The sequence below is a fragment of the Salvelinus namaycush genome, chromosome 7 (genome assembly GCF_016432855.1).
Source record: "Salvelinus namaycush isolate Seneca chromosome 7, SaNama_1.0, whole genome shotgun sequence".
In the NCBI taxonomy this organism is placed as follows: domain Eukaryota; kingdom Metazoa; phylum Chordata; class Actinopteri; order Salmoniformes; family Salmonidae; genus Salvelinus; species Salvelinus namaycush.
The window spans coordinates 37,256,361-37,269,635 of NC_052313.1; the positions used below are offsets into that span (position 1 = coordinate 37,256,361).

The 13,275-nt window shown below is 40.0% G+C and overlaps 1 protein-coding gene across 1 annotated transcript in view; it reads left to right on the forward strand.

Moving 5' to 3' along the window:
- LOC120051206 (N-chimaerin) overlaps positions 1–12,842 on the forward strand; it is a 54,526-nt gene extending 41,684 nt beyond the window's left edge. The window contains exons 10-14 of the mRNA XM_038997944.1: positions 6,415–6,588; positions 6,781–6,858; positions 7,231–7,368; positions 7,472–7,577; positions 11,549–12,842. Of these exons, the coding sequence (XP_038853872.1) occupies positions 6,415–6,588; positions 6,781–6,858; positions 7,231–7,368; positions 7,472–7,577; positions 11,549–11,720 (668 nt within the window). The 3' untranslated portion in view covers positions 11,721–12,842. The remainder of the gene's footprint in view (positions 1–6,414; positions 6,589–6,780; positions 6,859–7,230; positions 7,369–7,471; positions 7,578–11,548) is intronic.
- Positions 12,843–13,275: the final 433 nt, after the last annotated feature.

Here is a 13,275-nt window from a genome sequence, read left to right on the forward strand (position 1 = left end):
AGCTTACGTTATAGCGAGAGAGCGCCCAAATCTGGGCGGAAACTAATAGTAAGCATTTTCGACAGAAATACGAAATAACATCATAATTGGGTCCTACTTTTGGTGAGCTTCAATCAGAATCTTGTACAAGGGGTCCTTTGTCCAGAATAATCGTTGTTTGGATTTAGAATGTCCTCTTCGTCTGTTGATTTAGCAACCAAAACTTGCCAAGTGGCGCGAAGCTGTCCATCGTCACCAAACGCAGCGAACGGAACACGCCAAAACTCCAGAAAAAATGTCAATAATCTGATAAAACTATATTGAAAAAACATACGTTACGATGATATTATCACATTTATCAAATAAAATCAAAGCCGGAGATATTAGCCGTCTATAAGGAAAGCTTTTCAGAAGCCAAAGCTGATGTCCTTCCCGCGTCTTCCTGAACAAAGGAAATTGGGGTCATGTCATTCCAAGACCTCTCTTTTGACCATAGATATAGCTAGACTCCCCATTTCACCTCTCACTGCCTATTGACATCTAGTGGAAGGCGTATGAAGTGCATGTATAGTCATAAATTTCTAGCAAATTGATAGGGAGGCCCTGGAACAGAGCCTCGATTTCAGATTTTTCACTTTCTGACAGGAAGTTTGCTGCAAAATGAGTTCTGTTTTACTCACAGATATAATTCAAACGGTTTTAGAAACTTGAGTGTTTTCTATCCAATAGTAATAATAATATGCATATTGTACGAGCAAGAATAGAGTACGAGGCCGTTTAAATTGGGCACGATTTTTCCCCAAAGTGAAAATAGCGCCCTCTATCCTCAACAGGTTAATGCAGGGCCGACAGACTTTTTCCCACTTCCACTTTCCTCTTACATGTTTGCGATAATGCCGCAATTAGTTAGTTGTAATTTTGGGTAGAGCAGACATTTTCATGTTTTAGTTATGTTTTAGTATGACAACTCCACCACTTATGACGATTATACCTTTTTTTATTTTCTGGCGGATTAAATTGAAATTGCAACCAACTTTCTATGGCTTGTTTTAAAAATAGCAATATTTGGGAGATTTCCTTTTCAAATTACTGAAGGTGAGAGGTTATAATCAGAATAAAGGGAAAGAGGTGTTTCTTGAACAAAGGGTGAGACATTCTTCCGAATTTGCTAGAGAACCATTTCGGATTTAAGTATAACTTTTGTATGATGTCTAATGCTTTAATAATTAATAATTTCTTCCCTCCAAATTCATATTCATTATATAAATAGGCACATTTTAATTTTGTCTGGCTTGCTGTTCAAAATACAATTTTAATGTTTTTCCTCATATATATATACTTTAAAAAACTGTTTTATAGGTGTAGGCAAGACCATAAGCAAATAGGTAAACTGGGATATGACTATAGAGTTAATCAGGGTGAGGTTAGTAAAATTATCTAGATCCTCTGAGGCATACAACTTGTGGATTTAAAAGAAAACATGAATCAGCATATAATGACACTAGAGGTCGACCAAATATGATTTTTCAACGCCGATACCGATTATTGGAGGACCAAAAAAGCCGATACCGATTAATCGTCCGATTTTAAATTGTATTTGTAATAATGACAATTACAACAATACTGAATGAACACTTATTTTAACTTCATATAATACATCAAAAAAATCAATTTAGCCTCAAGTAAATAATGAAACATGTTCAATTTGGTTTAAATAATGCAAAAACAAAGTGTTGGAGAAGAAAGTAAAAGTGCAATATGTGCTATGTAAGAAAGCTAACGTTTCAGTTCCTTGCTCAGAACATGAGAACATATGAAAGCTGGTGGTTCCTTTTTAACATGAGTCTAAAATATTCCCAGGTAAGAAGTTTTAGGTTGTAGTTATTATAGGAATTATAGGACTATTTCCCTCTATACCATTTGTATTTCATTAACCTTTGACTATTGGATGTTCTTATAGGCACTTTAGTATTGCAAGTGTAACAGTATAGCTTCTGTCCCTCTCCTCGCTCATCCCTGGGCTCGAACCAGCAACACAACGACAACAGCCTCCATCGAAGCAGCGTTACCCATGCAGAGCAAGGGGAACACCTACTAGAAGGCTCAGAGCGAGTGACGTTTGAAACGCTATTAGCGCGCGCTAACTAGCTAGCCATTTCACTTCGGTTACACCAGCCTCATCTCGGGAGTTTGAAGTCTTGAAGTCATAGGCTTGAAGTCATAAACAGCACAATGCTTGACGCACAACGAAGAGCTGCTGGCAAAACGCACAAGTGCTTTTTGAATGAATGTTTACGCGCCTGCTTCTGCCTACCACCGCTCAGTCAGATACTTAGATACTTGTATGCTCAGTCAGATTATATGCAACGCAGGACATGCTAGATAATAACTAGTAATATCATCAACTATGTGTAGTTAACTAGTGGTTATGATTGATTGTTTTTATAAGATAAGTTTAATGCTAGCTAGCAACTTACCTTGGCTTACTGCATTCGCGTAACAGGCAGTCTCCTTGTGGAGTGCAACGAGAGAGAGGCAGGTCGTTATTGCGTTGGACTAGTTAACTGTAAGGTTGCAAGATTGGATCCCCCGAGCTGACAAGGTGAAAATCTGTTGTTCTGCCCCTGAACAAGACAGTTAACCCACCGTTCCTGGGCCGTCATTGAAAATAAGAATGTGTTCTTAACTGACTTGCCTAGTTAAATAAAGGTCTAAAAAAAATCGGCATATCGGCGCCCAAAAATACCGATTTCCGATTGTTATGAAAACTTGAAATCGGCCCTAATTAATCTTCCATTCCGATTAATCAGTCGACCTCTAAATGACACATTTGTTTTTAAGCCCTGTATTTCTAATCCCTTGATATTATTGTTGGATCTGATTTTAATAGCTAACATTTTGATGGCCATAATAAATAGATATGCCAAACCTCCAAATGAGCTTCAATGCCATAACACTCCTTCCGTGGCTTCCAACTGCTCTTAAATGCTAGTAAAACTAAATGCATGCTCTTCAACCAATCGCTGCCCGCACCCGCCCGACCGCCTAGCATCACTACTCTGGACGGTTCTGACTTAGAATATGTGGACAACTATAAATACCTAGGTGTCTGGCTAGACTGTGAACTCTTCTTCCAGACTCATATTAAGCATCTCCAATCCAAAATTAAATCTAGAATCGGCTTCCTATTTTGCAACATAGCCAGCCTCCTTCACTCAAGCTGCCAAACATACCCTCGTAAAACTGACTATCCTACCGATCCTTGACTTCGATGTCATTTACAAAATAAACTCCAGCACTCTACTCAGCAAATTGGATGCAGTCTATCACAGTGCCATCCGTTTTGTCACCAAAGCCACATATACTACCCACCATTGCGACCTGTATGCTCTCGTTGGCTGGTCCTCACTACATATTCGTTGCCAAACCCACTGGCTCCAGGTTATCTATAAGTCTTTGCTAGGTAAAGCTCCGCCTTATCTCAGCTCACTGGTCACCATAGCAACACCCACCCGTAGCAAGCGCTCCAGCAGGTATATTTCACTGGTCATTCCCAAAGCCAACACCTCCTTTGGCTGCCTTTTCTTCCAATTCTCTGCTGCCAATGACTGGAACTAATTGCAAAAATCACTGAAGTTGGAGACTTATGTCTCCCTCACTAACTTCAAGCATCAGCTGTCAGAGCAGCTTCCCGAAAGCTGCAGCTGTACACAGCCAATCTGTAAATAAATACAGTTTAGATGAGAAACTCTGCTCACATTGAATAACTAGCCTACTTTTATTTGTCTACATATACTGATCAAAAATATCAAGGCAACAATTTCAAAGATTTTAAGGAGTTAGTTCATATAAGGAAATCAGTCAACTGAAATATATTCATTAGGTCCTAATCTATGGATTTCACATGACTGGGAATAAAGATTGCTGGATATTGGCGGGAACTGGAACACGCTGTTGGACTCATCGATCCAGAGCATCCCAAAATGCGACATGTGGCTGTGCATTATCATGTGATGGCGGCGGATGAATGGCATGACAATGGGCCTCAGGATCTCATCACCGTATCGCTGTGAATTCAAATTGCCATCGATAAAATGCAATTGCGTTGGTTGTCTGTAGCTTATGCCTGCCCATAGCATAACCTCACCGCCACCATGGGGCACTCTGTTCACAACATTGACATCAGCAAACCGCTCGCCCACACGACGCCATACACGCTGTCAACCATCTGCCTAGTACAGTTGAAACCGGAATTCATCTGTAAAGAGCACACTTCTCCAGCGTGCCAGTGACCATCAAAGGTGAGCATTTGCCCACTGAAGTCGGTTACAACGCCGAACTGCAGTCTGACCCTAGTGAGGAAGACGAGCGCGCAGATGAGCTTCCCTGAGATGGTTTCTGACAGTATGTGCAGAAATTCTTTGGTTGTGCAAACCCACTAGTTTCATCACCTGTCCGGGTGGCTGGTCTCTGACAAGTGAATGTTAGTGATGGAGTGATGAATCACGCTTCACCATCTGGCAGTCCGTTGGACGAATCTGGGTTTGGCGGATGCCAGGAGAATGCTATCTGCCACAAGGCATAGTGCAAACTTTAAAGCTTGGTGTAGGAGGAATAATGGTTTGGGGCTGTTTATCAAGGTTCGGGCTAGGCCCTTTAGTTCCAGTGAATGGAAATATTAACGCTACAGCATACAATGACATTCTAGACTGTTCTGTGCTTTCAACTTTGTAGTAACAGTTTGGGGAAGGCCCTTTCCTCTTTTAGCATGACAATGCACCTGTGCACCAAGCAAGGTCCATACAGAAATGGTTTGTCAATCGGTGTGGAAGAACTTGACTGGCCTGCACAGAGCCATTGAACATCTTCGGGATGAATTGAAACGCCGACTGCGAAGCCAGGTCTAATCGCTTAACATCGACACTAATTGTGTGATGGCGGGGATGCAGGGCTTTGTTCCAAACAAAAAACGACAAGTGTGCTTGCTTTATTTCTTCAATGACAATGCTAGGAGAGGGGGAAAAAAGTTTAAGGCTCTTTCCTGTAGTAATAAAAGTGCTTTGGAATTAGATTGGAGACGTGTGTATGGCCACTTTGAGACACCAGTTAGACCTCTCACTCAAACCCTTGTAATCATTTTTTATCTTGCACCTCTGTCCTAACTGACGCCGGAACTTCTACAGATGTGTAAGCTGGAGCATTGGTACATTGTGGGAGGCAACTAGTCTGTCTGGAGAGACTAATTTCAAGGAGTAATATAACTGTTTATTACGGCTTTTCCTGGCACGGAGGCTTGCTACACTCGCACGCAAATTTCACGCCGTTGACGGAAGTCTCCCCATGTGATTTCGGCTTAAGGATATGAGTGATTTGATCTGGAAACTCTTTTCAGAAACTCTGTTCGACAGAGGCAATGCCTGTGAGGAACAACACCAAAGCTTGTGTGTCAAATTTAATGAAAAAAGCTTGTCATATAAACGTGTGTGTCTCAAGATCACGTGGTGGTCATTAGTTCATTGCCTACTAACCTTTTCATCCTTGACCGTAAGATGCCAAATCATATCAAAGCGTCATCTCACCACTGACCTTGCACTGAGAAAGAAGCTGACGTCACAGGATTTAGACTGCTGTCTGTGGGTGCATGTGTGTGCTGTATTCTAGGTTCTTTATCAGCCAACACAAATACCACTCCGATAGTAAAGTTGGCAGGATGTCAAGAGCATTCACTAACGCCAGTACATTGGCACTGGCATACGTGGCTGTAACAACCTAAGCATTTTGAAACTTTAATTATTTCAAATAGGCCTAACGTAGCAAGTTAGCAATAAATGTATGTTCGACACTTTCCCATTTGCCCTCCATACAACAACAAAAAAACTACCACTGCTTAATGCGTTATTTTCGCTAGGAAATAATTAAGAGTGGAGTTAGATCTTGCTTTTTCTATTCTTCTCTTGAGTGCTCAAGGTGACACCAGCAGCCTTGGCAACCCACCCGGAACTGACATCATGCTCTAGTTTTCAATGCCACTTTAAGGGCAAATTGATCAGAGACCTTAAGAAATGATGTGCATGAGAGTGGGTTCTTACTCTTGTACTTTTTCTTGATTAGAAGTATTTGTCTCTCTTTCTAATGTGTAATTGCTTGATGCTCTTGTAATACAGGGCTCCCTTGCAAAGGAGATTGATCTCAATGGGACCGCTTGCATAAATAAAGGTCCAATTAAATAAATACACAATTAATCTCCAATTGGAAATAACATTGAGGACAGTCTTTATGCATTGTAACATAATAATACTTTAGTGCTGCTGCTCTACTACCTGCCATTTTTAATTGTGATAATGAGACTTCATTTAGACAGGACTCCCCTGCCTAAATAAAGGTTAAATTAAATGATACAGCATTTTTGCAAATCCCATCTTTTTTTCCCCCCAGATTGCGGTTTGAATGTCCACAAGCAGTGTTCCAAAATGGTGCCAAATGACTGCAAGCCTGACCTCAAGCATGTCAAGAAAGTATACAGTTGTGACCTTACGACACTGGTAAAAGCCCACAATTCCAAGCGACCCATGGTGGTGGACATGTGCATACAAGAGATTGAGTCTAGAGGTGAGCAGTAGAAAATGACCCACTTGGTATGTTTTTTTTGATATAGGGTTATGGTTTGACATCCTCCAGTAACAATGTTCATGTTACTTTGTTCAAATTTCCTGATGAGTAATGGAGAGATGTTAATTTGATGAAAATGTAAAGCCGTTTAATTTGTCATTGTCTTTCTCTCCCCTCCTCCTCCAACTGGAGGTGTTCAGTCTGAGGGCCTGTACAGAATCTCAGGCTTCAGTGATCTGATTGAAGATGTGAAGCTGGCTTTCGACAGAGGCAAGGTCCTTTTTCCTTTGCCACTGTATCTCATTCAGTTGCCTGCTTTCTGGGTGGGGCAGTCAGTGGGTATCAATTGGACTTAGGCCTGGACAGCATTTTTCAAGGACTATTGTTGCAAGATTCGGGAGAACTAGGTTGTACAAAAAATGATTTCATTGTTCATTAATTACAGTTATTTCATTGTTGATTGGCCTTACCTGATAACTGCAATTGAGTGTCAACTGAGTTTATAATCTCTAGACCGGCTGCACAGCCACAGAACTATGTCATTCTAAGTTATCCCTTTGGATACTTGCAACCTTTGTGGCATCTTTTAATTAACTGCCCCATCTATAGCCAAGTTAAAATCCTCCCTCTGTCTCCCAATAGATGGTGAAAAGGCGGACATTTCTGTGAATGTGTATGAAGACATCAACATAATCACTGGCGCACTGAAACTGTATTTCAGGGATTTACCTATTCCTCTTATCACGTACGACGCCTACCCAAGGTTCATGGAGGCAGCAAGTTAGTCCTAAACTTAGCACGTTTTATGAATTTTTGTTATTGGGTGTGTGTATTATGGTTCCTGTACTGCAGACGCTGACTGTGTGCGTTTGTCGGGTTCTAGAGATAACGGATCCAGACAAGCGGTTGGAGGCCCATCATGAAGGTCTGAAGCTGCTGCCACCTGCACACTGTGAAACACTGTGTTATCTTATGGCCCACTTAAAGAGGTAAGACCAGATATCGTTGTATATTATGGTAAAACAGGCATACAGTGCCTAGTCATTGAGGAGAGACAATGATTAGATGTACAGTCTATTAACAACAATTAAAAAAAACATCTGGAGATGTCTGGATTGCATAAATATTTGCGCCCCTGAAGCAATACTTGGTGGAAGCACATTTGACAGCCATTAGGATGTTAGTTTTTTGGCCACAATTTAAAAAGAGCTAATATTTGTGATTTTCACACCACTTTGCACTGAGCTGGAGGCAGTATACGTTTTTATAACATATACTGTGGCTACTTAGTTGTTTGAAACCTGAGCATTTTATTACATATTATGAAGCATGTTTTACCTTACTTCAATGTAGCCAAGGCAAAATCTCACTATCAGTGGACGCAATCATTTTATTCTGACATTAAAACTAGTAGCTTATTTCTCATGTTCTATTGGTTTTCAACTTTCTTTCATTGTCCGGTAGCCAAATACAAATGTGTGCGTAGCCTACTGCCTTGTGCGTATTGCTGCCATAATAATGTTAAGAAATAGTTTATCAACGTTTTAAGATAAACGTTCTGATCTGTTGCATCAGATTCATTGCTTAAAATTTTTTTATGGCACCTAGGCCTACTGGTTTTATGAATTTGAGATATATCGTCCCACAACTCTCCTAGAGTCTGTTTGGGCTATTTCTTTCTCGACAAGCTGACCAATAGAGTAGGTAAACTTTTCTACTATGGGAGATAGTAGATATCCCAAAGTAATTTGAATTAAATTGATTAAATGATATTGCCTAATTAGCCTACTCCCGTCTACAATAATTCAAAATGGATTACTAAAGCATGATTTGGCCACAGAGGATCATTAACTTCAGTCGGAAGGAAAGGCCGCGAGCGCTGCAAATACAAAATAGATGATTGTTGAGTTGCAACTGTCACTGAAAAGCAGAGGCATATTACAGTATTTCTAAATTCAATCGCAGGAAAACATAGTTTGGAAAGCAAATGGCTATTGCTGTAAAGAGAAGCAATGAAAATACATTAGTATTTTAGTTATCAAAATGTTCAATTTAATTCAGAAACAAACAGTAGGCCCTATAGTCTATCTTATTGGCACCAGCGGAGAGCATCGGCCACCAGCTGAGAGCATCTGTAACGGGTGTCGTCGGAAGGATGAGACCAAGGCGCAGCGTTCTTTGTGTTCAACATAATTTATTAACGAAGTGAAACTTAAGAAAAGACAAAACAATAAAGAATATACCGACCGAACAGCTTCGTTGTGCAAACTACCTGCACACAAACAAAGAACAAGATCCCAAACAGAAAAAGGGAAAGGGCTGCCTAAAGATGAACCCCAATCAGAGACAACGAAAGACAGCTGCCTCTGATTGGGAACCACACTCGGCCAGAAACAAAGAAATACAAAACCTAGAAATACAGAACATAGAATGCCCACCCAAATCACACCCTGACCAAACCAAAATAGAGACATAAAAAGCTCTCTAAGGTCAGGGCGTGACAGCATCGGCCATATGAATATGCACACTGCGCATATTCACACTCATTCTCATTGTTGGGTCAGTACCACTTAAGTTTGTTTTTGGACAATAATTTCCTCCTCCAGTTTAGATGGACGTCATATTCTATTTGTGTCTCCCCTTATCGTTGGCCTATTATATGGACAAAGTTGTTTTTATTGCTTGTCAATTTCAGCAGAGTAGGCTATTTGCCTAATTAAAAAAGATTCTGCTAACGTCTCCAGTCATATAAAGTGTAGTAGAATTGCATGAAATGTGTTTTTCACATGCAAAGAAAGAAGAAATGTATCTGATATAGCCCAGGCCCTTACACTATATTTACTCAGCCATGCATTGATTGGTCTTTTTTTGCAAACAGTGATTGAGTTATGATTGAGTCATCACATTACAAATAGTAGGCTATCTTACATACGTCTGCAAATGGGATGATGCATGGTATTTTATGTTATAAAGTTGCATTTTTATGGTGAACATTTGCTTCCCCAAACTTTAAACTAACGCGCCGCCTATGCATAGATTTTGCTGTTCATTACTGGTCTTGTTGGCTGAGAAAGTAAATGTGGACAGTTATTCTAACATCTTCAAAGTGTGCTGTAAGGACACACGTCATCCTCGACTTGCATGTTCTGTTAAGATTAATTACCATAATCTAAATGTGATTTAAGTTGTTCTGAACACTGTGTGTGGACGCCGTAATCATGTTTACGCACCCAATGCATTTCTCAAATGTCCTGTAAATTAAAATGCTGCCAGTCAAATGTCCGGCACCACATTTTCTTAACGTCCCTGGCATGCACATATTTTGCCGCTGTTCCAGTGGAATCTAACAGCATCTCTCATGTTGAATGGTTGATTCCTGCCATGTCAATTTATTTCTGCTGTTATAGTATTTTATAACAATACAATAAAATAGAACATATTTAAAATATAATGTTTTTCCATATGAATAACTTGTGAGATGTTCCAAATTCTAATGCATCTCCAATACAGTCTGCGCATCCATTCACTTTGGTTTTCTTGCCATTGTAAACTACTCTTTGTACATTGTAAATTCAGTCACCCCCTTAATCGTCATGATCCTTATTCAGATAATTCAATCATGAAGTGAGGAAAGACACATCAGCGTGTTGGTACCAATGCTGTTTGTCTTGGCAATTAGGTGTTACAACAAACAAACATCTAAAAAACGATTTTGTTTGTCTTTTAAGAGCATTGTAAAATACAAATACTTAGGAAAAGTCAGGGAAGGACGACGATGTTGCAGATTTATTTTAATGGAGTGGCTGCAGTCCCGTCTTCTCTGCACCCCTCTTCACAAAAGCTAAAGGTCCGAAGCGTCGGCGCTGGATTCTCTACTTTGCACAGTCTCTGCTCTATTCGTTCAGCTCGAACAGGCTACTCTGGCAAATGATGCTTGTTTAATAAAGTTCGATCAAAGCTGAATCAATGTCTACAAGATCACATAATGATAGTATTCTATATTACAGAACCTAATATTATTTTTTATTTTACCTTTATTTAACTAGGCAAGTCAGTTAAGAACACATTCTTATGTTCAATGACGGCCTAGGAACAGTGGGTTAACTGCCTTGTTCAGGGGCAGAGCGACAGATTTTTACCTTGTCAGCTTGGGATTCGATCTTGCAACCTTCCGGTTACTAGTCCATCGCACTAACCACTAGGCTACCTGCTGCCCCAATAATAGCATAGTATAACGTACTAATTTCTTATGAGATTTTAGGATGATTGTGCGAATGGTCACATTTTTCTCATGCGGCTGGTATTTATTGAAACAAAACACAGGTATGCTACAGTTAACACCATCTGCTCTGAAATTTCCTCACTGTACATAATTCAAAGCAACACTGTAGGCCATAAGGACATAATTGAAGATCTAAATATATATTCCCATCAAGAGATCAAATGGTTGGCATGCAGATGCTGCATGGATGTTTCAATGATAAAACTTGAAGAATTATCATTCACAATTGACAGTGAGAAATGTGGAGGGTGACCACAAAAATGTGTGCGTAACGTAGATGTAAAGAATCACATGCACAACGTGATTCGGATCTTCAGTTCTGGGGAAAAGGGATCCATGAGGGCGGGATGGGGAGGTTACCTCCGGATCTGCAACCTCCTGCCTTATTTTAATTACAAAATCAAATGCCAGTGACCAACTGCCAATGGTGGTTCTAGTGTTAAAATGAGTAAATGTTTGTATAGCAACTTATTGTGTGGCTTAAGGAAATTCTTAGCACAAATACTTATGCAATCAAGACAAAGGCCTTTTTTTATTATTAAATGTTCATATTTTTTACTAGGCATGATATGTTAACAGTAGGCAATAATTGTTTTATGGTAGAATACTCATTGGTCTTGAATGAGCATGTCAATTACACTTTTTTTTGCTGTTACCCTTTCCTGCTCCTCTTCAAAGGGTAACCCAAAATGATAAAGACAACCTGATGAATGCAGAAAACCTTGGCATTGTTTTTGGGCCCACCCTCATGCGTGCCCCAGACTTGGATGCGATGACGGCACTCAATGACATCCGCTACCAGAGACAGGTGGTGGAGACGCTCATAAAGAACGAAGACATTCTGTTCTGAAAGGGGATGACAAACAATGAAGGAATCTTAAATCATGAATAAGTGATTTACTCATCATTTAGAGAGGAGGAAGTGACAATTGTGTTTTGAATATTTTCCCTTTGTTAAACCAAGACTTTAATAATAATGGAGTATTTGAGCCATTGTACATTCTCTCCCACTCCCAGTGAACCCTGTCTGAAGAGATGTCTGTTGGGTTTGGATCACGTACCTTAGACTTGTCTTTTGCATGTTCACCCCCCCCCCCCCCCATTTCTGTCGGGGGTAATTGATGGAACACACATTCCTTCTGGATAGCTAGTATGTGTTTTGTTTTCAGATATTGGGTCACACCAAAGAGATAGAGGACTCATCTTTAGCTCTGACATTATAGCGTCTGTGACAGCATGGGCAGTGCCATTGAAGCTACAACCCATAGGAATCCCCACTGTTGGCTACTTTTACTACTTTAAAATGGCAGAAGCATGGTGTAAGCCCTCAATGTCCATGCCAAAACAGGTTATATCCATGATGAGTCCTATCTATCTTTATGGGTCACACTCACTCATTAACTGCTCTCTCTGATCTTGTACTGTAGATGTGGCTCATTGTTTCATGATGGGTTTATTCTTCCTGTGAATCACTAATGTACCTGGATATAACATCGGTTAAAAACCTTTTTTATTTTGTTTAATGTTGTTTGTATGTTATTTTACATTCAAACACCTTTTTGAGGTGACTTATTTTTTAAGAGATGCAGTGGGATATTTATATAATTTCAGCCAGTAGTCCTAGCACTCACAAGCCATAATGGGCGCCTTAAATGTACTATGTCATATTAGGGGTGTGTCCAGTGTACATCTCCACTGCATTTACATTATAATGACATGCCACACAATTGGCACTCACTGCCCCTACTGTCAAAGAGCAGCCAATGTGATCAAGCCTCCCACTTTTACCTTGCAGCATCATTGTATGTGATGGTGCCTTTCAACCTTCCTATCAACATTGTCTATCTGTTTTGGTTGTTTGAAGTTTATTTTTAATTGTACCTTTATTTAACTAGGCAAGACAGTTAAGAACAAATTCTTATTTTCAATGACGGCCTAGGAACAGTGGGTTAACTGCCTTGTTCAGGGGCAGGACAACAGATGTTTACCTTTTCAGCTCGTCAGACTTGTAACCTTTTGGTTACTAGTCCAACGCTCTAACCACTAGGCTACCTGCCGCCCCAGTGTCTGTGTCCCTTTATTCCCTGTTCAGACTATGGCAAAATAACTTAAACTGTACATTTCCTGAAGAAAATGTGTGTGCTTTCTTTAGCTGTCTAAAAGTAGTAGTAGCAACCGTAGTAGTGGTAGTTTTGATTGATTGTATTAATATCAATAGCATTAGTGACTGTGGTAAAAGTAGTGTTTTCATTTTAACATTCTGAAAGTTTCAACAGTGGGAAGTTAATGTTGAGGTAAATCAGCCTATCAAAGTTTGGTCATACGCGCATCCTTAAAAACATAGGCATTGGGCTAATAAAGAATACTAGTATAGAACAAGAAGGCCTGCACACTATTAAAGCTCC